The 23,370-nt window shown below is 39.9% G+C and overlaps 1 protein-coding gene across 1 annotated transcript in view; it reads right to left on the bottom strand.

Moving 5' to 3' along the window:
• Ifih1 (interferon induced with helicase C domain 1) overlaps positions 1-23,370 on the bottom strand; it is a 51,662-nt gene that overhangs the window by 20,381 nt on the left and 7,911 nt on the right. Inside the window, exons 2-4 of the mRNA XM_055600874.1 lie at positions 22,631-22,799; positions 16,458-16,604; positions 4,971-5,075 (exon numbers count right to left, since the gene is read on the bottom strand). Of these exons, the coding sequence (XP_055456849.1) occupies positions 4,971-5,075; positions 16,458-16,604; positions 22,631-22,799 (421 nt within the window). The remainder of the gene's footprint in view (positions 1-4,970; positions 5,076-16,457; positions 16,605-22,630; positions 22,800-23,370) is intronic.

The raw sequence follows: 23,370 nt of genomic DNA, 5'->3' as shown, positions 1-23,370 counted from the left end.
ACAACCAGCCTGTAAAGCATATTTAGGGAGCAGCAGGAAAACACTTCCTATCCTGGCCTTTCATTGGTACTGTTTCCGTGAAGAGACAAAACCTAATTGTGGAGTTTTAAATTAAATTTGTCATGAATTTTGCCATATAGTTTTAAATTGTAATTTCATTACTTCCTGATATAAGCCTCCATGCACTTGTTCTCCTGAAACCCAAAGCAAAATATACTGTAAATCTTTCCCTAACAAACATTTTTAAATGAAGAAATACTGACAGAGTAAGTGCTAACACCTCGTGATTTTATAAATGTTAGAATATCCTTATTACAACAAGTCTTGGTTTAGATATATTTTGTTCGGAAGCGACCATGTGTTCCCATCCGATTAGCCGAGAGGAAAGGCTCTGAAAAGGCATTGCTTACAACATGGAATGTAGTGAAAGAAATATTATCCCCACTTAAATGTCCACTTGTGCTCTACTCCGTCAGAAAAGATGAAATGACGGCGCTTATCAGTATTTCACCACACATGAACCGAGTGCCCCTTCCCTTATCAGTGATCACAGTAAAACCAAACTAACACCATCCCATTAACTTTAAAAAACTTGCTGACAGCTCTATTTCCGCAAACCGTTGATTCTGTTTAAGTGGGTTTTAACTTGCTGAGACAGAACTATCTTAACAGGTAGGAAAATTCACACCAAATATCACTTAGTGAGAACCATCTCCAGAGTAATCAGGACATTTGCCTTCTATGCGTAAATAACGACAGATGCATTGCGTTTAAGCTATGGTTGGAGCATCTGCTGAGTCATTTAATGTGTTTTTTTTTTAAATGGAAAATATCACACAGATCATCATCATTTTAAGTTTACTTTCCATTATGTTTCTATAAGGTTCAGATTTATTTAATGATAACATTTCATTTCCACCAAGTGGCGTTTATAATAGGTAATAAAAACCTTACTATATCGTCTCTACTAAAAGCATTTATTACCCAGTTTTCCCCGAAAGAGCTAGAGTATTTATAATGAAAGATAAATTTTAAGCAATATCTAAATCAAGACAGAAATTTATATCAATAAATTCTCCATTGATTCTACTCAATCAAAATTTTGGTAGAGATTTAAAAACAATGAAATGTTACATTCTTTACATTATTTGTATATACTTTTAAGTGATAATTTCTCCCCTTTTGATTACTATGTTTTTTACTTTGTCATTTAGTAGCAAGAAGAAAAAGAGAGAAAGAGAGAGAGAGAGAAAGAAGGAGAAAGAGAAAGAGAGAGAAACACAAGAATTTTCGAGGTCTCTTTTCTAGAAACCCAAAACTCAAGTAAAATGAATGACACCCCCCCCAACTTCGTCACTCATGCACGTTAGTTTGAAAGTGAGGTGTCCTGTCCTCCCCTCATCCCACTCCACGGGACACTTCCTGTGTCCTCTGCAGCAGATAGCTCTGCTTTGGGAAGATGAAGGTGCTTTGGAAGGTTGGGTCTAGCTGGAGGAAATAACTTGGCTGAGACGAGGCTGGACAGCATGCTTCCTGTTAGCGCTGCCAGAGAAATAAGCCAGACAGCTTCTCCAGCCAGGAGCGACACTCTCCACCATGATGGATTGTGTCCTCTAAACCTCAGGCTAGGGAAATCCTTTCTTCTTCTCCTAAGTTGTTTCTTGTCAAGCATGTGGTTAAGTGATGAGAAACGTAACCAATGCAACACAGCGGGACTTTATTATAGTATTGTAACTAAAAAGGGTTAGCAGAGTTAAAGGGCTATCACTTTTAAGACTTACCTCCAGAACCAAAGCTATGAGGTTTCACTGCTACTGACCTGGTCATGTGCCACTAGTTCATTCTGTGGGCACCGGTTATGTGCTATACACTGCCAAAGTGAGTTTGTTTCTTTTTTATTTTTGGTTGTGAGCCTAGCATTTAACAATTGGCTGAGTCATCTCTCCAGCCCACGAGCTTCTTTCCCAAAGGACCTCAGTATAGGAAACTGAGGTAATATATAATTTATATATATATACATATATATATATATACATATACATATATATATATATATATATATATATATATATATATATACACACATATATACTTGTATATATTTTTGAGTCAGTACTAGGAGGTCCAGTGGGCAGCCTAGAGATTTAAAATAGAAAAAACAGAATGGATTTGGGGAAAAAAAAAAAGAGTTGGATTTAATATGAGAACAGCATCCAAAGAAAAATTCTGGGTTAGTGCTAAATATTCTGCCTGATTCTTGCCTTATCACATCTTCTGACACAGGGATGGAAAAATTTATCCACATAAGCAATGATAAAAAGCGCTTCATCTTCTCTATCACCATAAGGAGAAAACTGGGCTGCAGTCAATGAGCCACAAGCCAGTACCAAGTAAAAATAAAATGTTTGATTTTAGTTTGTTTATTTATTCTTGGCTCTCTCTGATGTAATCAATATAACCCAATTATATAATCCAATTATATGATTAATATAACCCAAATCATAATCGATTAAATCCAATAATGAAAATGGCATTAAAATAAATATAGGCTTTGAAGGATGCTGTGCATTTTCTTTAAAATGAAAGTCAGTCGAAGATCTTTCAACTATGTTGCAACATGTAAGTGGCCCAAAATGAGATGAAATAGAGTTTAAATAATAATAATATCCTCTGGGAACTACACCACGAGGCAAATTTCATTCTTGCATGGATTCTGACAGCTGAGTTATTCTTGGAGAGAAAAGTTCTGCCACTGCATGTGTTTGAAATCGACAAAGCATCCTTTTTACCTATCGTGTGTAACCACGGGGAAAAAACATTCCTATTGGACAAATATTAATAGACATCTTCTCAAAATAGCAGGAGGCACATTCTCCATATCAGGTCAATATGGATTGACAAAAAGTGTCACTGCTTTGAGAAGCAATATATCTTTCTAAAAAAAATGGGGGAAAAAGAAATCTTGCAACCTAATTAGACTACTGAAACTAGGAAAGTGCCAGCAATCACATTCTGCTATAGTACACGATACTTCCACGAAGACCCTAATGCAACTGTCTTGGTTCTCCGTATGTCACCTTTGAAAGGAGAATAACGTCCCTTGTGACGTCAGCTTAAAAGGCGAAAACAATTTCAGCTCCTACAGTATTATTCAATGATCCAATATGCATTTAACCTTTCACCAATTTTACCAAAAGCTTTTACTAAATGACTTCTGTAAAGCTTTAGCATGCACTTGAGGGTCAGATACTTCATAAATGCTATCATTTCTCAATTGTACTGTGCACTCTACAAAATCATTATTTGATCCTAGAAGCCGATCCATCTAGACCTTGAAGGGCATCTGTGGAAAATGCACTTGCATTTAAAAATGTTATTTGCCTTTGAAAATGTATTTGCTTTTCGAAAATAGGTTGCGTTCAGATTTATCATGTCTTTCATGCCACATTGAAGACTAGAAATCAGCAAATACATTTGCTAACAGCTCTAAGTAGGCAAAATGCCCTGCAAATAGAGGATGTGTTTTAGATATTTATTGAGTGAATGAATATTGTTGAGAAGCCCTTACTTAGACAAATACAAATTAGGATAGGGCAAGGCAGCTTAAAACAACCCATATGGATCGTAACTATCAGCTAGAGTATATTTAGAGTCCCAGCATCAGTGGCATACAGTAGAAGTGGCAAGTATTAAATTTAACTATTTCATAACAAAGACAGAGAATCGAATTCAATCCCTATGGAGAACTCAACGCTGACCGCACTAAACAGAAAACAGACTGACCCTTTTGTCAATGACTGACATTCGGTGAACTGGCTTTCCTCACACCACCTGGTGAGGAATGCAGTAGTGCAACTGGGAGGGGGAAATACATAAATAGAAAGAAGCATGGTGTAATCCCACTTCAAAAGCTTTTGCAGCAAGTGACCATGCTTGTGCAAAATCTCCCCCTCCCCCGTTGATCTATAGTTATATGAATCTGGCAATGCATAACAATATGAACCACACAGTATTTTCCAAATAGAAATAACCCGATCACAGAGAAGAGTAAGATAAACTTATTTCTTAATTTGTCAGTTTCCCTCTGGTCCTTAACTGACTCACGGCCGAGCAGTTTGGCTTGTTAATTTTTGCAATGCATTTTCTGCAAACTTTTGGGCAAATATAGAAAGGTGAATAGTAGACGAATAAGCCCCTGGCCACAGTTGAAAGATGCTAACCCTCCAGATCTCAGTTAATCACACATTCGAGAGACAGAATGAGATAATTTGAATCGATCAAGCCGACAAGTTAGTAAGTCTAATAAGAGGAAGTATTGAGAAAAGTGGGGGGGGGCACTAGAAAAGGCGTTCTCACTTCCTGCAGGTGTCAGAGGCAGCCAATATGGAGAGCAGTCTGGGAAGTTCCTACTCAAGTTTTCATTTAGCGACCCAAACCCCATCTATGCTCTGCTATTATTATATTATACCCAAATCAGAACTCGCTCAGCCCTATGTGTGAGTGAGTTCTAACTGGACTCTAGTTTTTAAGAGGGACCCTATTTATTATCTGTAGTCATATTTAATTTTATCGGAAGTATTAATTTTCTGTCTTAGTAGATTTCAAATTAAAAAAAAAAAGATAATCCTGTAAGAGATAAATATACCACAGTGCACAAAGGCTTTAAACGCAGTTAAATTCACTGAAGCAGATCTCACGAACAGAATAGACGATACGGTTCTATGAAATGTAGCTTGTGCCTGACCAAAAGACACATACTAAATCAAAATTATAGTTTTCTTGTAAGACTTGAGCAAGTTATACTGTTAAAGAAAGTAAATGGCAAAGTTCCAAAATGACTCGCTGTTGAAAAAAAAATTTTGGCTTAATTGCATCAATCCATTAGAAAGGCCATGAACAGCCCCCATGCATTCCACTATATGGTGTCTTATTTCACACTTTTTCAGGTTTACACAACAGTTAGGCAGTACCTGAATCCCTTCCCATGGTGCCTGAATCACTGCCCATGTTGCTGTTATGTCCAAGACTTTCATCTAAGCAGCTGACACTTCCTTCTGCCAAACTTGTGTCTGATTCTGCAAAGGAAAACATTTTAAAATATTTAAAAAATATTTCTGAGAATAAACGTATTTTAACTGCACACCTCTACAGCACACAGTACATACAGTTCAGTGCAAGTGAGGAAGGCACACCCGAGCGAGCGTGAATAAAAGGTAAGAGTTTCTCCCAGGCTCCCCTGAAAACATTCCACTATGGATGAGCAGCTGCCGAGAGTGACTCAAATCCCCATTACCTACCCACAGTCCTCAACACCCAACAGCAAAGGAAATGTGAATTCCTGCACATTTGTGATTTGAATTATGTATCTTACCTGTACACATAAATTCTGTCTCCCGGAAAGAATTTCTAAGCTTAAATGGCAGCTTTTAAATAAAAATTATTATAGAAACCATTGGGCTGTTTTCTGTTAAGATGATGGTGGAATGAGCAAAGCATAAAATTTTATAAATTTTATACAAACCTACTGACCAGTTATGAAATTAACATTTCAGAGATAAATAAACATGAATTTAAAATGAATCTCAAAAAGAATCTTCTCAAAGAAGATATGACTGACGTTTGGCATTACATTCGCTAGAGTCTGTGAGTCTGGAAATGTTTCTCTTTACTATAATTACATGAAGCCGCCATCCACCAAATGAATGGCAAGTGTCTGCCCTTCACTGAATCCCAGGGCTGCTTTCTGTAGTCAGGGTCATTCTTTTTTGAAGGCTCCTTTCTTATCCACTTTATCTCCAAAGGTGAGTGCAATCTCACCAGCAAAGGCCAGAGCAGACGTTAAACTGAGAAATGTCAGGGCACAGGAGTTCTTGAGGCTGCCTTGGAGTCAGAAGGACTTGTGAAACTTGCTGTTCGGGTTGTCATGGGCCGGGTTCCTCTTATGTGACAGGGGTATAGTACCATTTACCTGTTTCAACTTGCTAACCACTGTGCAACACTAGAACGATAACCCACTGGCAAAAGAACTTAGTTGACGTGAAAAATCAAATGACTGGAATATCACTAGGACAGTCTTCCCATTTCACAACCAAGTCTATTACGAAGAAGTCTATTTTGTTCTGATGACCCATTCCATTTTGCAATATTTACATTTATAACTCGTCAGCCAATTATCATGGTATCTCCAAACACTAGAAGACTATATTAAGATACGTGTAGGTTATTTAAAATTACTACCCGTGCCACTGAGATAGAAACAGATGCAAAGGGACACTGCACGTTATTGGTACAGCGTGGGGAGAAGATACACAGCTCAAAGTTGCCAGGGGAGCCCTTGTTTGAAGCGGTCAGTCGTCCCGAGCCGGATGAATACAGCTACGTTATGAAGACCGCCCTTCCGAGTGAATGGCTAATGAGTTCGGCAAATGCTTTCAGTTCTGCAAGTGGAAGATATTTCCATGACCCTACAAGTCTTCTCAGGCTTCCCTGTTCTCATGTTTTTTTTGCTGCTTCCTGGCGGTCACCGGTTTAGTTTCCGGCCCCGCACCTTTACCCTTTCCACCACGTCATGTAAGTGGCTTTGTGCAGCCTACAGCCCTCCTTGAACTTAGAGTAAAACAGTTGGGAGTCACCCGTGCTCTGTGTGTATCAGTAATTTCTTGTTTTTTGTTGTGGACTCTTGTCCCTATGGAGTACGTTGTTGACACAGAAGGCATCTCCGTACAGTTTGAACGGGTCCATTTAGGTTGGAAGATATCAAGGAATTTCAGCCCATGCTAAGCAAATATGTAAGACACCGTCCTTAAAAACGAGACGCTGAAAAGAAAGTTGTACAAAAACTCTCAATGGACATACATACTGTTTAAGTATATTAGCACAACATAAATACACTAATGTGAAAATACTGTGCTTATCAGTTGTCAGAGATTAGCTCTGGAACTCGGAGTTGAGGAATCCCTCATGATCACACAGGAAAACCTGGATATCTCACAGAGAGATTTTAAATATGGCACTTTGCAATTCCCAGAGGTATGTCTTGTTATAAGCTCAGAGGCGAGTGTGGGATAGAACTGTCAAGTCGAAGAGCGTTTTGGGCAGATGTACTGATGAAAGGAGAATATGATTTGTAAGGGAAAGGCAAGGTGTAAAATGAGATGGGAAAATGTCATTGCAAAGATAATTCCAGTTCTAGACATATAGGCCAAGATTTCTGTGGCAAAAAGTAAATTTTGACATACTTTCCATTTGTTATTTTAAATGTAGAATCAGGAGTTGAAGAGTATACTATAGTGGCTGGGAAAATGCCAATAAATACAATCTAGGAATTGAATATTGTTCCCAGTAAAATTTCCAGTGAGGGTAGTAGCTAAGGAAATCATAGTTGACTTTTGGCTTCATTTCCCAGTCACTAGCAATTAAACTATGACCTTAAACTGACTCTCAGTGTATGTAAAGTCAAGATTTGCCCCAGTTTTGTCCTAGCATATGTAAATTTAGGGTGGAGACTCTATACAGTCTGTACAGATAATCTGCTGGTAAAAATGTTGCTCTGAAATGCAGAGCGTGTTTGATTAAGTTCATCATTTGGGCTATGTAGATCTCACAATCAAATCTGCACTGTGTCAGAAGAACCCGAGCTCGGAGCTTTCCCAGATGTAATGCAAATTAGGGTAGCCAGCATCTTCTGTGGCAGACACACCCATTAACAACTCAACTTCGTGAGAAACCAGTATTCAGAGAGGCTAAATGAGTCATCCACGTCCCCCCAGCCTCTCGGCGCTCTGTACCAATAGCAAGCATGTGTGAAGACGCTCTGTAAGCTCCTGCATCCTCGGTGCTAAAGGAAACGACACTCACTTTAAGAAATCCTTTTCATTGTAATGTCAAATTTTCCATACAAATTACAACATCTTACCTCTCCGGGGGGGGGGGGGGGGGGAAGTCAGAGAGGTATCCTCACTTTGACAATATTTCTGACTCATGGATGGACCCAGACTTCCCACTCATCCATCCACACTCATTTTTGCACACATATTAAGAAGGCATGCTTCTTTCCTCCCAGCACAAACTTGGTGGCAGTAACTGCTAGAGGTCACCATAACAGTAAAAAGGAGGACAGGGATCTCCGCTGCTTCGTCACGTGAACTGTATCCAAGCCCTCAGCTTCTGCTCACAAAAATAATGTAGTTTCCCAAGCAGCGCGTTCTCGTGAACTTTTGTTTTATCATAGAAATAAAAGTAGGAAAGGAAAAAAATTTACTGATAAAGAAAATAGTGTATCTCTGATAATACTGAAATTGCCTTCCCTGTAGGTTTTCTGTCTGAATTAAAAAAAAAAAAGTGTGCATGTGTGCATGCACGCGCGCACACACACACACCTCCCGAAAAGCAATATCAAGAAATTTTTGATGTGTTGGGTTACCAAAAAAACAAGCCCAAACAAACCAACCAACCAAACACACGAACAAAAAACCCGAAACAGTGTTTTGAGTTTATGTACCAAAAGTTGAATTGCTACACCTGCTTTCCTTAGGATTCTCCTGGTTTTGTCTCTGCGCTTTTGAAGGCAGGTCAGTCTGGTTGAGGCTTACCTGCAGTCCTGTGTGGGTCCTCTTAAAGAGAACCGGGGTTGGGCTTGGCCACTCAAAGGACATGTGCTTGGAGCCCCGGTGAAGCTTCCCAGACCTGAACTCCGCCACCCACCCACAGCCACAGGGGGCTGGCTCTTATTTAGAAACATAGATAACAGCTTCTGTAGTTTTAAATTTTACTGTAAAAATGACCTTGTTACACCAGGGACAAGAGTTTTGTACAGAAATAAAGTCAGACTCTCGTAGAGTTGTATTTACTGTGGGAATCAAAGAGTATAATGGGTTTAATTTACTTTTACACGTCATTTTCCCCCCTAAGAGAATTATCAAAGCCAGCTATGAGATAAATTTGAAAATAGCAGTCATGTCTATTAATATAGTTATCTATATCAAACTTACTGGAATCAAAGAAAATTATACTTGTTCAATTAACAGATTTTCAAAATAAGAAATAAAGAATAATATCACAAATAAGGTAAAAAAAAAAACAACAGCTTTGCTTACAATGACAGTAAATCGGTAAGAGAGGCTATAAATTGTGGGGGCCAAAAAAAAATCTCTTCGTATTGAAAACATTTTTAATATTTTTGGAATAGTCAAAAATAATAACTGGAATCTAAGAAATTTCGTGTTTTTAAACACGTTTTAGACCTTAAATACCTTTAAAATATTTTTTAAAAATCATTTAGAAACCAAAAAATTTACAATAAAATATTGAAAGAGAAAATAGGGAAGGGGGGGGGTTGGTGCGTTTGGATTCATTTTAATGCATCGCTTGCCCTCTGCTGGCCAGTACTGGTATAGCAAGTAACCCGGGGTTTCCTGCAAGGAGCTGGGCTTCCTTAGGTAAAGAAAGCACAACTTCTTCTCCCCAGGTAGACTCTCTCTTGGCCTAGAAACTTCTCACCCCGCAGACTTTTCGTGCTTGTGCAGTCTCTCACAGCCTCTCTGTGACCAAAAGCGGGTTTCCAAGGACCCTGCTCTGTTCGCCTGGGAGCCGGAGGTGCCAGGGTCCACACTTCTACCTTCATCTCCCACAGCAGTCCTAGGTTTCTCTTACTTAGGGCCTCGCCTTGCACTTGCGTATCATACCTACCTTCCCTGGGGTTCATCATTCCCTTGTCAAAGATCATCCCGAAAGCCTGAAGCTGGTCCTCATGTTGGCACACGCGCATGGCCCCGTTAAGTGTTCTCGTATTCATACTAATAATAATCCCTATTTCCTTTTCTTTGGGAATAACGATCTTTTCTTTGAGAGGAAATAGATTACTTTTATTTTCGGCTCTATGTATATGGATCTACACACACGTTCACATTTTGGTCTGTCATAGTTCGCTCTTTGTGCCAGGGAACATGTGTTCCCGCAGAATGGAGAGGAGCCACCGCCACCCACCTTGCATATTCTCTCCTGGATCCAAGCTTCTAGGAAATGAGTTCCCCCAAAGAGAGAGAGAAAAATCGTTCTTAGAGCCACAGGCCCACATGGCCATCCGTGGAGCTCCTTGGCTCCTGTTTATAGATTTTTTTTTTCCTGTGCTGGAATATTTCAGCTAGAATTAAATTTGAATCACGCGTAATGATGTTGGCTTTACTTCCATCATCTCTGCCCGTTAGCCTCTGCTGGGGGCGAGGGGGGAGGACACAGAAAGGTTGTTAAAGTACAGGGTGGTAAGTGGGATTACACCCGCCAGGCAGGTTTGCTCCTTCACTGCCGATAAACGGTGGGGTGGGGGTGGGGGAGGGATGTTCTAGAGGAGCCACTCAGGGGCGGATGGCCTTGAGGACCACGCGAGAAGTCCTCACATCAACAAGGACTGCGAGATAGAAGGCAGGCGGCGAGCTGGAAGCAATTTAAGTTCACAGACGCCCCGCTGGAAAGGCTGAAGAGCTAAGGGACCCTGACCAGACAGAAGGGAAGCGCAAATGCAGATGTCCTCAAGGGTGGACAGGGAAGGGCCCACAACGGGCCCTTGCAAGGGGCGCAAAGGGACTGCCAGCTTCCGCGGCAGTGGTCGTCTCACTGGGGCCACATCAGGCTGTCACAAGGTGTGAGCAGTTCCTCACAGCCACCCTGAAAGGTCACATACACGTTGTGATGGTCTTTTATAAACATCCAGACAATGAATTATTAATTTTAAGGGTTTTTTTTGTTTGTTTGTTTTGTTTTGTTTTGGTTTGGTTTGGTTTGGTTTGGTTTTGCCTTTGGGGGGAAGCAACAGGAGAAATTACTCAGCCAAACGCTTTAGCTCTCTCAAACGCTTTAGCTCTCTTTGGTCCCAGAGGCCCTAACTCCTGTGTCCTCCCTGACCCCCTTTTCATCACGTGTTCTGACACACTTGGAGATTTCTTGCAGCTGCTCTTACTTCTCTCTGCCTGTTATCTGTCCCCTTTTCTCACAAACCCAGCACAAGCCTGCCCTCCAGGGCCCAGGCAAATGTCTGCCTTTCCTTCCATGTAAGTGTACAATTCTCTCAATGCCTTCTTCTGAACCCTTTAACACCTAGATCCGCGGCTCTTCTTTCCTTTTTTTTTTTTTTTTTTTTTTATTGATTTTCTGTGAAGTGATTTTCTGTTTTTTGTTGGGAGGATGGAATATATGTTTTCTTATCCAGATCATATACGTTTTAAGATACAAACACAATGGCTCGGTGTGGCCTGGCCAACTGGCTCCTTTCTTTCTGGTAGTCTGGCTTTCAGTCTTTCCTGTCACATCTCAGAAGAGAGACGGTAAGGTCTAATCATTAAATTGAAATTTGAGATCGTCCCTTTGCTATGACTCTGCTAAAGAAAGTTGTTTGTAGCTGTATACCAGCGTGGAAACAAGGCCAGGCTGTGTTAACAGCATTCTAGAATTGCACTATCCACTTTTCTTTCTGATAGAATACCCATGGCCTTGTCCCTCGAGAGTGAATGATTGCCGGGATAGCCCTTTTAGGACCGCCATGCAAGCGTGAGCCACATAACACGCTGAATTTGAGAAGAAGAAGAGGAAGAAGAAGAAGAAGAAGAAGAAGAAGAAGAAGAAGAAGAAGAACTATAAAATCCTTCATAAACACCAATAACAACATATTTCTATTTATTTCTCCCTCTCTCCCTCTCTCTTCACATAACTACTTACCCTTAAATGGTCCCAGCAGTACTGCCTGTCCTAGTTGTCAATGACAACTAAATTTAGAAAAATAGAAAGGATAGCTCACTTATTTCGAGCCAATTCTGAAACAGTAATACAGCAATGATCTTCCTTTAGCTTCAAATGCTGTGGCATTTATTTCTAGAGATCCTAAAAAATCACTAGATTTTCTCCAGGATAGTGATACGGAACATTATTCTGATTCTTAAGTGCAAGGATAAATTTTGTGACACTTTCACCGAAATTAGTATAGACCAAACCTAAGATTGGACTTTGATCTATAAAAAGGAAAGAAACAAAACAATAACAACAACAACAAAGCTCTGTGACAGATTGGACCAGGGAGAAAGAGGCTGTTTTATAAAGGTCAATTTTTAAACCCCTCCTACAGAACATGATCTATGCAAAATATATCCACAATATATTCCAAAGCATAATGTCACCGGATAAACCTAAGGAGCTGAACATATGGGGGGGATGAAAAAGAAGGTATTACAGTCTGAAAACAAGCAGGTTGGTGAGCTCATTAGCTGGGGTGGAATTTTAAAATCTTCACGTGAACGAATATATAAATCAAAATATACACAGGCGCTCTGGGTCATGCGCAGTGTGCATTCACACATGGCACGCTCGTTACATGATAATTTTCCACACTGGAACAGAGAAATCCTTCCTCTTTATAAATGTCAAAGGCGCCCTCTGCTGACCATTCGGAGGTACTTGCATTTCTAGAGTCCAAACAAGGCACTCGAATGCATCCATAGAAGATTCGATTAGGGAGTTATTGTCGTTGTTCAGAGCTACCTAAAAGTGTTTCTTCCAAACTCAACAGCATTTTCCTAGTTTGAAATCTAATTTACTACATTTCTATTTTACCAGAGCACTTTACTTCCTAAAATATAATAATAAAACGGTAACTACTTGCTTGTTTTGACAAAGCAGTAACAGATATTTAGAAGTGACTCTAATTTTTTTTTTTTCTGTAAATGTACAAAATTAAGAGAATCGATGAGATGGGTCAAGTCCCTTTGGAATCTCTCATGTTGGCATGGTCTAAGGAAACATCAAATTTCTGTGATATTTTCTTGTTCTGATGTCCATCATTGCAATCGCACAGACACCTTTAAAGTTGCAGTTGTCGTTTAGAAGCTGCTGTGTTAATTTGGGAAAGACAAGGCTTTAAAAAAAAAACTTTGCTTTATTTTACTTAATAACTATATTTTAAGGAGACACCACTCTCTTCAAGATTTTTCGTTATTAATGAGAATTTCATACGTGTAGAAGTAAAATATCATTATTACTCCCCATTTCCCTCCTCCTGCTGCTTCCCTTAAATCCCTAACATTTCCCTCAGTGTGTCTCCTACTCTACTTCACACGAGGTGCGTGCGTGCGTGCGTGCGTGCGTGCGTGCGTGTGTGTGATTCTGGTCAGTGCTGTCCATTTGAAGCTGGAAGCAGTCGATCCTGAACGGCGAATGGGAAGAAAGGTCAACCCCCGAACGTGGTGTAAGGGTGACGCTACCATCTGAGAGTTCTCGTCTGTCACCCTTTGGAGGAAGGACAAATGCCGTTACAATTGGTTTAGTGTGAGTCACCTGCGCTGACTGGCGGGGTGTGAAGGAAGCGAACGGTTTATCAGAGCAACTCCTGAAGGGTCTTCGTATAAAAGCTACTCGCACTAAACAGGCTGAAATGCGGCAATCTGCCATCAACTAAATGACACATAACCTGGTTCAGGAAGATGATAAGAGATGTTCTCATCTGAAATTACAAACTTCTCTGACCTTTTGTGGCTGCACATAAAAAAATTCACACTGACAGACAGTGCTCAGCTTAAGAAACAAGGGGCTTTGTCGTCGTTACTTTTAGCAACCTCTGAAAATATTAACCTACCGAGTTAGAGCACAAAATAAATGCAAAATATCTTTATGATACGCTGTGCATACCATTACGCAAACATGTATAAGAAACTATGGCATGATTCCATGAATATTTTAATCATTAATTTTAAGAATGACTAGATAGGCAAAACCCTCTATTAAATTCAGCAACAAATATTGTGATCCAAGTAACTCCATGGGTGATTAGTGGAGATTAGTGGCAGAGCATTTGCCCAGGATGAGAGAGGCCATAAATCCAATCATCAGCACCACAAAACGAAAAAAAAAAAAAAAAACAGCAAGAAGTGATTCCTGAGGTCTAATGGGCTAACGGCAGGTTGTTTTTGTTTGTTTCTTTATTGGTAATCCTTGGTTCCTAAGATCAGCTGATTAAAGAAGCAGAAACCAGGGCTAACTCGAGCCATTTATCAGCAACTGCATGCTCATGAACTCCTGTCTTCAGAAACATATATCCCTCTGCTGTTTGCCTCGACAGGGCCCAGGATAGAGCCTGCAGGTCCCAGGACCGCGGGAGCCTGACGGGTTGGAGATGCCTGTCCAGCCTACTGGGCAAGCTCTCTCACTAACACGCATCAGAATATTCTGCTTAGTCCTAAAGTGAATTGCGAGGCCAGAATCACAGAGTGGGAAAGTCCCCGGGGGCTGAGGCCTGTTCTGCGTTCCTCACTGCGTGTTTAGGATTGAACAGAAGCTCTGGGACACGTAGGAAGTTGATGAGTTTTTCTGAAGGAAAGGGAAGGGAGGGAAGGGAAGGGAGGCGGAGAGGTCAGCAGGAAAAGTAAGGGCAGAAGGTAAAGTACAAGCGGAAACAAACCAACAAGAAAAACCAACGTGGATCTCTGAGGGAGGGGAGCAGGGGCTGCCTCCATCGTGGACTCAGTTGACTGCTCTCTGATTCCCCGCCCCTGATGATGCAGCCTTGCCAGGCCACAGAGAAAGAGGATGCAGCCAGTCCTGATGACACTTAACAAGCTATGGACAGATGGTGACAGTGCAGAACCCCCCTTTCAGTGGACTAGGGGAAGGGGATAAGGAAAAAATGGAGGGAGGATGGGACTGGGGGAGTTGAGGAGGGGGCTTCAATCGGGATATACAATGAATAAATTGTGAAAAAAATAAAATAAAAATAAAAGGCCAGCATGCAAGTTATCTTCCATATATAAGAATTGAAAAAGAGAAAACAAGGCACCCTAAGACCAGAAAGGGGAAAATACAAAGAAATTTCACAATGGATCTCATTAATTTTTACAATTAATATACGTTAATAATTATAAGTTTAAATACTAGATATTATGAACAGGATTTAAAAACACGTAAGGCAGAAAAATGATATTACTGATGAGATTGATAGCTCATATATTTAAATAGTTCATATAAACCAAGAGAAAAAATACAAATGTTTCAATAAAAAATGTGACAAGTACTCAGAAACAGCCCAAAGAGAAGGGCTTTAAAAAAAAAAAAGTACAAATCATAAAAATTCAAATCTGTGTCCAACTATCAAAATATCAATATTTTATTATAACTGAATTGGCAGAAGACTGTAAAAGATGCCACACACTCCTAGAGAAAAGCTTGAAAGGAGTAGGAACTCCTTTAGTTGGGAAAAAACATGTATAAATTCCTACAGTGAGAGTTGACACTAAGAATCAAATGTGTTAAAACTGTATAAATCATTTGACCCAGAAATTCCAATTATATATGTTTTTAATGAGTTAAGTGTGACATGAACTACCGAGGGCTCTGAAGACATTGTTCATGATGCTGTAATTTGGAAACACATTCGGTGTCAACACTTGTTTAATTGCATCCAAATAGTGTTACTATTATTCAGTCAGTTAAAAAAAAAAAAACAAAAACCCGAGCAACACCTAAAATGAACACTGGAGATATTACAGTTTCCACACACAGGTATGCAGAGAAAGATGGGCAGGAGGCACCCCAAATATTGCCCATAGTATATATTGTGGGAACAAGGGAGGCTTCACAGTGTTCCTAGGCGTTCCAAATTTTCTGCAAATGCAGCTTCGTTCTTCTTTAAACAGAGGTGGTGCACAAGGAGGGCAGGCCAGCTCAGACTAGTTTAGACTAGGGTGTAAAGGCAAGCCGGACTATTTTTAGGAATTCTGTTAGATGCAGCTATTTTTTAACAGTTAAATTGTGTAAATGCACAGCTTGACAAATTTCTCAGGATAGTAAGTACATAAAACTCATCACTTACTGTCTGGATTCCACTCTACTTTTTTTTTTTTTTATACAGTTAAAATATACTATATTATTTCCTCTTTCCTAATCCCTCCAACTATACTCCCCCGAACTCTCTGAAATTCATGGCTTCTTGTTCCTTAATTATTGTTGTTTTATACACACACATGAATAAATACATAAATACATCTCAAGAGTCTGTTTAGTGTTGCTTCTATTTATGTCTTTAGGGATGACCACTTGGTATTGGATAACCAACTGGGAGTACATCCATGAGGAGTCACTCTCCCTCTCTGCAGTCATTAGACGTCTGCAGTTCTTTCTCACTGGCATATTTGAAAATAATTTGGAAATGACAAAGGATGAGCGGACACCTAAGTCAGCCATCACCTTACAATGACCACACATATCTGAGGAAGTGAAATTAGAAGCAAATATGTTCCTACTCATACCCAAGAGTAATAGTATTAATTTAATCTTCTCTAAAATATTATTTTAACAAAAATTCTCACTAATACCAGCGTCCACATTCTCCTTGTGTTTCATAGGTCCTGGTGTCTTAAGTGTCCCGATTGATTTTTCTGGAGGAAACAGTTACAGTGCACAAGGCATCTTCCTAGGTCACTTACCTGTGGTCACAGAAGACGCTGTAAAGGAGACCTCTGGTGAGGTATCCTCTGTGTTCCAGGCCTCTATCTCCAGCCTTGAATCATCTATAGCAGACAGAAGGGGCTCATTAGCCTCAGGCCCATCTTCATGAGATGAATTCTCCAGCTCTGTAGATTGTAAGTATTAAATGTAAATGACAGAACAATATAGATCTCTACACCGTGTGTAAGAGGCCATTGGTGTCCTGAAAATAAAATAGGGCTGTTTCCCATACACTCTACAAACTTTCAAACTTTGACATTTCCAAAGAGTTGCCACATGTCATTTCAGTATAACACAATGAGACACATTTTTACTTTTGGCATGACAATAGTTGAGAACTTATATCAACAATCAAATTTTATATTCAAAGACGAGCTGATTAAATACTAATCAAACCACAACGTAAGTGAGGTGACTTCCTGTCTGTCCATTATCCCCGGGGAAGCAACTCCCTGACTCAGTGACTCCACGCTCTATTTAAGGCTGAATGAAATTAATGAAAATGCAAATTGGGTGGCTTTCTTTAGCTTTCACTTGCCATTTTCTTCCTGCCTCCATGTTCAAGGGATGTACATCTGCTTTAATGTCAGACTGAATCCATGTGTTCTGGATTCCTGGGATTTATTTTTTTAATTGAATGAAATATTCTATTTTCTCCCCTTTCCCATTTTACGTTTCCTGCTCTTTGGCCTCCATCTCACTGGAGTATTCAGGCCACCGTCTACTGGCCATATGCGCAGTCAGCTGCATATGAATACAGTCCAACACAAACTCATAAACCTACTTAATACATTGTGAGACTCTGTTTGTTCATCCGTTTGTTTTGGTGACTTTTTTTTTTCCTTATAGCTCTAGTTTTGGGTCCTCAGCCTGTGTTTTGTTGCTGAGAGTGCTGTGTTGCAATGTTAAAAGGCTGGACATACACCAGGGAGGGGAACTAAGGAATTCAAGGATTTCTTTTTCTTGTCAAACTTCAGTCCATCAGGGCAGTCTGAAGCCATAAACACAATTTAGATTAGCCCACTCTAGATGGCAAGAGGCAGACCCATCCATCCCTGCATAGAGAATTTCCTGAAGAAAATGATTGTGGCTTTCAGATGAAGCTAAATGAACAATGTTTCTAGCTAACTACTAGCTCTTTCATTACTGCCCTGCTCCTTAAAGATACTGGTCACTCTAAGAGGTCTGATTCCATAACCCAAAGAAATCAGACCACTCCACCAACACCTAATCCATGGTCCTACCCTGTGCAATACTTGGCTGCTGATTCTTCTTGCTATATAGCTTATACCAGACTGAGCTACACAGTTTAGAACTTCATGCCGTGCCTGAAAATGTTAGAAAAGTCAGAGGATTTTCTGAAGGCTCTCCTCCCTGAGACCCTCCTGTCTCATTATCCTGTTCAGGAAGGCTCCACATTTTTCCTACCTTAAGCTGCTCTTCTTGACGAAGCCCCTCTATGGCTTAAAGGGAAGCCTTTCCTCCCTTTCAAGCCTGGTAAGCTATTTCCAATACTGGTGTCTTCTAATGGTCTCCTACATCAAGGTCCAGTTATGATCCTGAGGCCTTTTCTCCTAATACACCTCATTCCTGAATGACAATTATGTGCTAGTTCCTTTGAGTAGCCAACAATGGGAGACCTCTTCTTTTTCCTTATTTAACAGTTACTAAGGCTTAAAATTGTTTTAGTCAAGAACGGAAGAGACAGCTCAGTGAGTTAGAGCACTTGCTGTTCTTCCAGACGACACATATTTGATTCCCAGTACCCACACAGCAGCTCACGATTGTCTGTAACCTCAGGGATCTGACGCTTTCTTCTGGCCTTCTGGGGCACCAGGCATGCAAGCGGAACACTGACACACACGCAGGCAAAACACTCATACATATAAAATTACATAAAACAACAAAAGCTTAAAATTGTCCACTTATTTTGTACTTACCACAAAGACAGATACATCCATTGAATAATTTATTTCTCAAAATAACCTGGCTGGTAAGTGATATCATTATCTCCATTTCACAGGCAAGTAAGGTGAAACCCAAAAAGGTGTGGTAGCTGACCAAGGGTAACAGAAAGAGCCAGGAGCACATAAGCATATGGATTTCAAGCCTGGGGTCCTTTACCATGGCAACCATAGTCTGGGTATGTTAAAGAGAAGAAATTTATTCTGCTCAGTTCTATACATAGTTAATCAACTGTCATGTGCCACTTTCTTAGCATGCTTCACCTTTCCCACTGTGTTCTTTTTTTTTATTATTTTAAGTTTTTAATGTGCATTGATGTTTTGCCTGCCTGTCTGTCTCTCTGTGTGAGGGTGTCAGATCCCCTGGAACTGCAGTTACAGACAGTTGTGAGAGGCCATGTGGGTGCTGGAATTTGAACCCAGGTCCTTTGGAAGAGCACCCGTTGAGCTATCTTTCAGCCCCTCTAAGGGTTCTAAATGATAAGAAGAAAGATGCTTGTTTTAGTTCCTCATCTTAGCAGGTTTTTGTTTGTCTGTGGTTTGGTTTTGTTTTTGCGACACCTCCCGCTTTTCCTGGACCTAACTCTGTGGACCTGGATGGCAATGAACTCAGTGATCCTCCAGCCTCTGCCTCCCAAGTGCGGGATTAAAGACATGCGCCACCACTGACCAGCCTTAGTTCATCATTCTAAAAACCCACAGTTATAGCAGGTTAGGGTTCCACCCTTAGTACTTCATTTAAAGTTGACTGCTTCCTGAAGGCAGACACTTCAGATACAATCATAATCGGGGTTAGGGTTCTGATATGTGAATTTGGAAGGGTATAAAATTTCCTCCTAAAACACATTACACTGCTTCCTTCCTTAATATTTTCATTGCATGCAATACAGATCCATTCCATCTCCAAAGGCCTTGATTTACTGCAGCCTCACACATGAAGTGTAAAGTTCAAAGCTCACCTGAATATCATCTGCCTCATATACAAGTAAGATATTTTAATGACTGATCCTGAGGTAAATTCCCCTGCATTTAGGAACTTATTAAGGCAGACAATTTTGATTCCAAAACATAGCCCTGAAACCAGCACAGAACAACATTCCTTTCCAAAAGGAAAAATAAAGATGAATGCAGAGGTGACATCTCTTAAACAAGCCCAAAACCTGGCAATAAAATATCCATAATCTTTTAAACTTCAGAAGTGTCTCCCTCAATCTGACCTTTTCCTTTCTAAGTCCCCTTGGCAAAAATCACTCTAGAGCCCTGAAGGAAAGCCTCCTTTGTTCCCTCTGCCATTTTGGATTGTCACACCTGCCTCTGAGACACCTCATTAAAACTAAGGGGCCATCTCCACTGTCCGGCACAAATAAGGGAGAACCCTGACACTGGGCCTGTGCAGTTAACAGCTCTATAGCCTGTTCTGAAGATCCAGGAAGTCTGACAGCTTCCCTTCCCTACCCCTTTAATTGAAAAGTACGATCTACTCTCAAGCTAACATGGCTGAGCCAACCCATGAACCACACCCACAATTTAGTTCACAGATGTTTTTGTTTGGCCACACCTCCATGATCTCCTCAGAATAATACCTCTTTTTTTTTTCTGTCTGCCTTTCTCTCTCTCTCAATATGTATACATATCATATCAATAATATTGATAATATATTCATATATATACATATACATATTGATGAGCTAAACATTTCTACACATCTTCTGAGTTTTGGCCTCTTTTTGATTAAACGATTCTTTATTTCCCTTTACATTTTCCACAACTGAGCAGGAGAAACAAAACCATTCCTATGTCATTTTTCTGGGAAATCTACCCAGACACTTCAGTGGCTAGAGAGGTTATCATGCAAGCTTGAAGACCAAGACTGGTGTTAGAATCCCAAGAACAGATAGCTCAGAGGTTAAGAGCACTGGCTGCTCTTCCCAAGGTCCTGAGTTCAATTCCCAGCCACCACATGGTGACTCACAACAATCTACAATGAGATCTGGTGGCCTCTTTTGGTATGCAGGCACACTGTAGACATAATAAATAAACACTGTATACATAATAAATAAAAAAAATCTTAAAAAAAAAAAGAATCCCAAGAACCCACATAAAGCAAAGAGTGGGAGGGCATGTCTGCTGTAATGGCAATGTTCCTAGTGAGATGGGAAGTGGAGACAGGAGAATGCCTGAAAGCCTGATGTATGCAGTGGTGGCCAACAGAGACCCTGGCCTAGACAAACAGGAAGAGGACAGACATATTTGTCCTCCAATCTCCACGTTTGCTGTGGCACACAAGGATACATTCACGCATGTACACACATGCACACAGGTATAAATACAAAATGCTACTTGCTGTGTCTGTTTCGTTTCGCCTGAGTGTGTATGGTTTCACAGCTGACTACTTTGTATTAGATAATGAATTAGGGGTGTATCTCTGGGAGAGACAAATTCTTCCTCTCTTGGCAGCCATTAATTAGTTGCTCATGATTTTTTGTCAAGGGCTGGGTCCTCATGAGACCTCCCCCTTCTGCTGGTATTGTCCTTGTCTGGGTCTTGTTTAGGCAGCCATATTGTTAGGCTGTTATCATGGTTGTAGCTACTCTGTCATTTCTAAGAGACTCAGCCTCACTGCGGAATTCTGGCTCCTCTAGCTCTTACAAGTCTCATGTTCCTCACTGCTGTTCCCTGAGCCATAGGTACAAGAGTTGTGTTTCAGATGTATCCAGTGGAGCTGGGGTCCCCACAGTCAGCTGATGTTTGATGATCAGTAGCCCTCTGTAATGGTCTCTGAGGAGAAGGGAAGGTTTTTTTGTTTGTTTTTTTTTGTTTTGTTTTGTTTTTTCAGGGTAAGAACTACACTCATGCAACAAAGAAAATCCAGTGGGCTCCCAGGCTGGGGAGCTTTCTAATATTTTACAGTCAAAATGACCTGATTTTTTTAAATCTAGGTTTTTTTCCTACTGTATTTATGTCCATTTCTTTAGATATAAAGGTAGGTGATAGAGATGTTGTGGTGTAGACACTTATAGATGGATAAAGCCACACATGTAATATCAGTAAATATATTAGAACTTTCTGGTTGAAAAACCATGGAATTACTATCTGATTCTGAGCACTGTATTGCTCTCTTCCGATGAATAGAGTGAAATATATTTACATGTTTCAGAACTTCAAACTACTGGGCTGAAGTAAGTGTTTCCTAAATCATACAATAAAACATAGTAGATGTTTCTTTTATACTTTAGCGCTACTCAACTAATCACAGTTTATTAGTTGAATATTATTGGTTCTGTTTTGCAGAGATGAGTAAAAAAATCAACAGAGAAGGACTTTCTAGATCTCCTGCAATTCCACATCCTCATCACCTAGCACAGTGTCTGGTACAAGTTCACTTAATGACCACTGACTAACAGAGAAAAGAGAAAAACTAATGTAAGCATACAATAATTATAATAGTGAAAGTTAGTTTATTAATAATGGACTTGTACTTTTTTCTGTAAATGATATTTTGAAAACAGGATATATACTATGAAAAGAAAAAATGAGTGGGGCAGTTTAAATTAGGTTTGCATGCAAAATAAGTAAAAATAAGTTGTCATTTTAGAATATCATTATTAAATATTTTAAAAATTCATATTAAGTGAAATTTAGGTATGTTAGTAAGGATAAGCCTTCTTATCAAATTCATAAAAAAGATATATATTTTCTTCCAGCTTATCTGTGTCTTTCTAATGCTAAAAATACCTCTATAAAATTTGAGGTTATGATCTCATTTCAAGAATAAGCTTTGATGATGGATTGTTGCTGAATTGGTCATCTGTACACTTACCCAGTGAGCTGCAAATGGTGGAATCTAATACCATAGCCTTTCTCTCTCATTTGTAAAAGGGAGGAAATCAATGATCTATAAAATTTTCTTCCTATTTAAAAATGTTGACTCAGCCTGGCGCGGTGGCCCATGCCTGAAATCCCAGCACTCTGGGAGGCAGAGGTAGGAATATCTCTCTGAGTTCAAGCCTAGCCTGGTCCCCAAAGGATAGCCAGGGCTACAGAGAAAAACCTTATCTCAAAAAAAAAAAAAAAAAAAAAACTAATTAAAACACTGATTCTAAAAATTCCGATGTTTGACATTACAGTTCAAGGCGTCACTGAATTCTGTCATACTGTATATAAAATCTTAATAAAATCGGAACTACCTGCAGTGCTTTCTGGGCAGTCAACACCTGTTAGCTCTTGGGCTAGTGCATCATTTCCAGTTTGACGAAGAACTTCCAGAAAAGTTGAAAACCAGTTTTCTTTCTGCACGATCCTTTTCAGCAGTTCTCTCACACCTGACTCATTTCCACTATTTCCTGCAGCAGAGATCTGTATGTCAACAGAGAAGAAGAAAGAGGAAAAAACAGCTTTTGAACATATTAAAAGTGAAAATATTCCAAAGGAAAACAAGTCACATGTAAGTAGAGGCTTATATTCAAACGCTTAAGGCAGCAGTGTTGCATGTAGCTATTCTAGAGTCTACTGGGACAAAAAAAAAAAAAAGCCAAGTCTTTTTTAAATATTTAATATTTTTTAATCCACAGAAAAAACTTAAAGTAGGCTGATGAGGTGGTTCAGTGGTTAGAGGCACTTGCTGCTAAGTCTCATGCGCTGAGTTTCACTCCGGGACCCCACACAGTGGAAGGGGAAAGCCAGTTCTCACAAACTGTCCCATGACCTCTCCACATGCTTTACAGCACACTTCCTCACCAGTTCCCGTGGCAAAATAGAATTCAAGACAAAAGTTTTAATAAAAGAGGAAACACTAAAAAATTGGCAGATTGATAAATGCTTTGCTTGAGCTGGTATGACCAAAGCCAAAAGTATCTTCAATCTATATTCATGCTATGGCATGTGTGTGTGTGTGTGTGTGTGTGTGTGTGTGTGTGTGTGTGTGTGT

The sequence above is a fragment of the Psammomys obesus genome, unplaced genomic scaffold, assembly GCF_907164565.1.
Source record: "Psammomys obesus unplaced genomic scaffold, mPsaObe1.curated_primary_1811, whole genome shotgun sequence".
NCBI lineage: Eukaryota > Metazoa > Chordata > Mammalia > Rodentia > Muridae > Psammomys > Psammomys obesus.
Note: the sequence above shows the minus strand (reverse complement) of the source record. Positions and strands in the feature narration are given on the sequence as shown.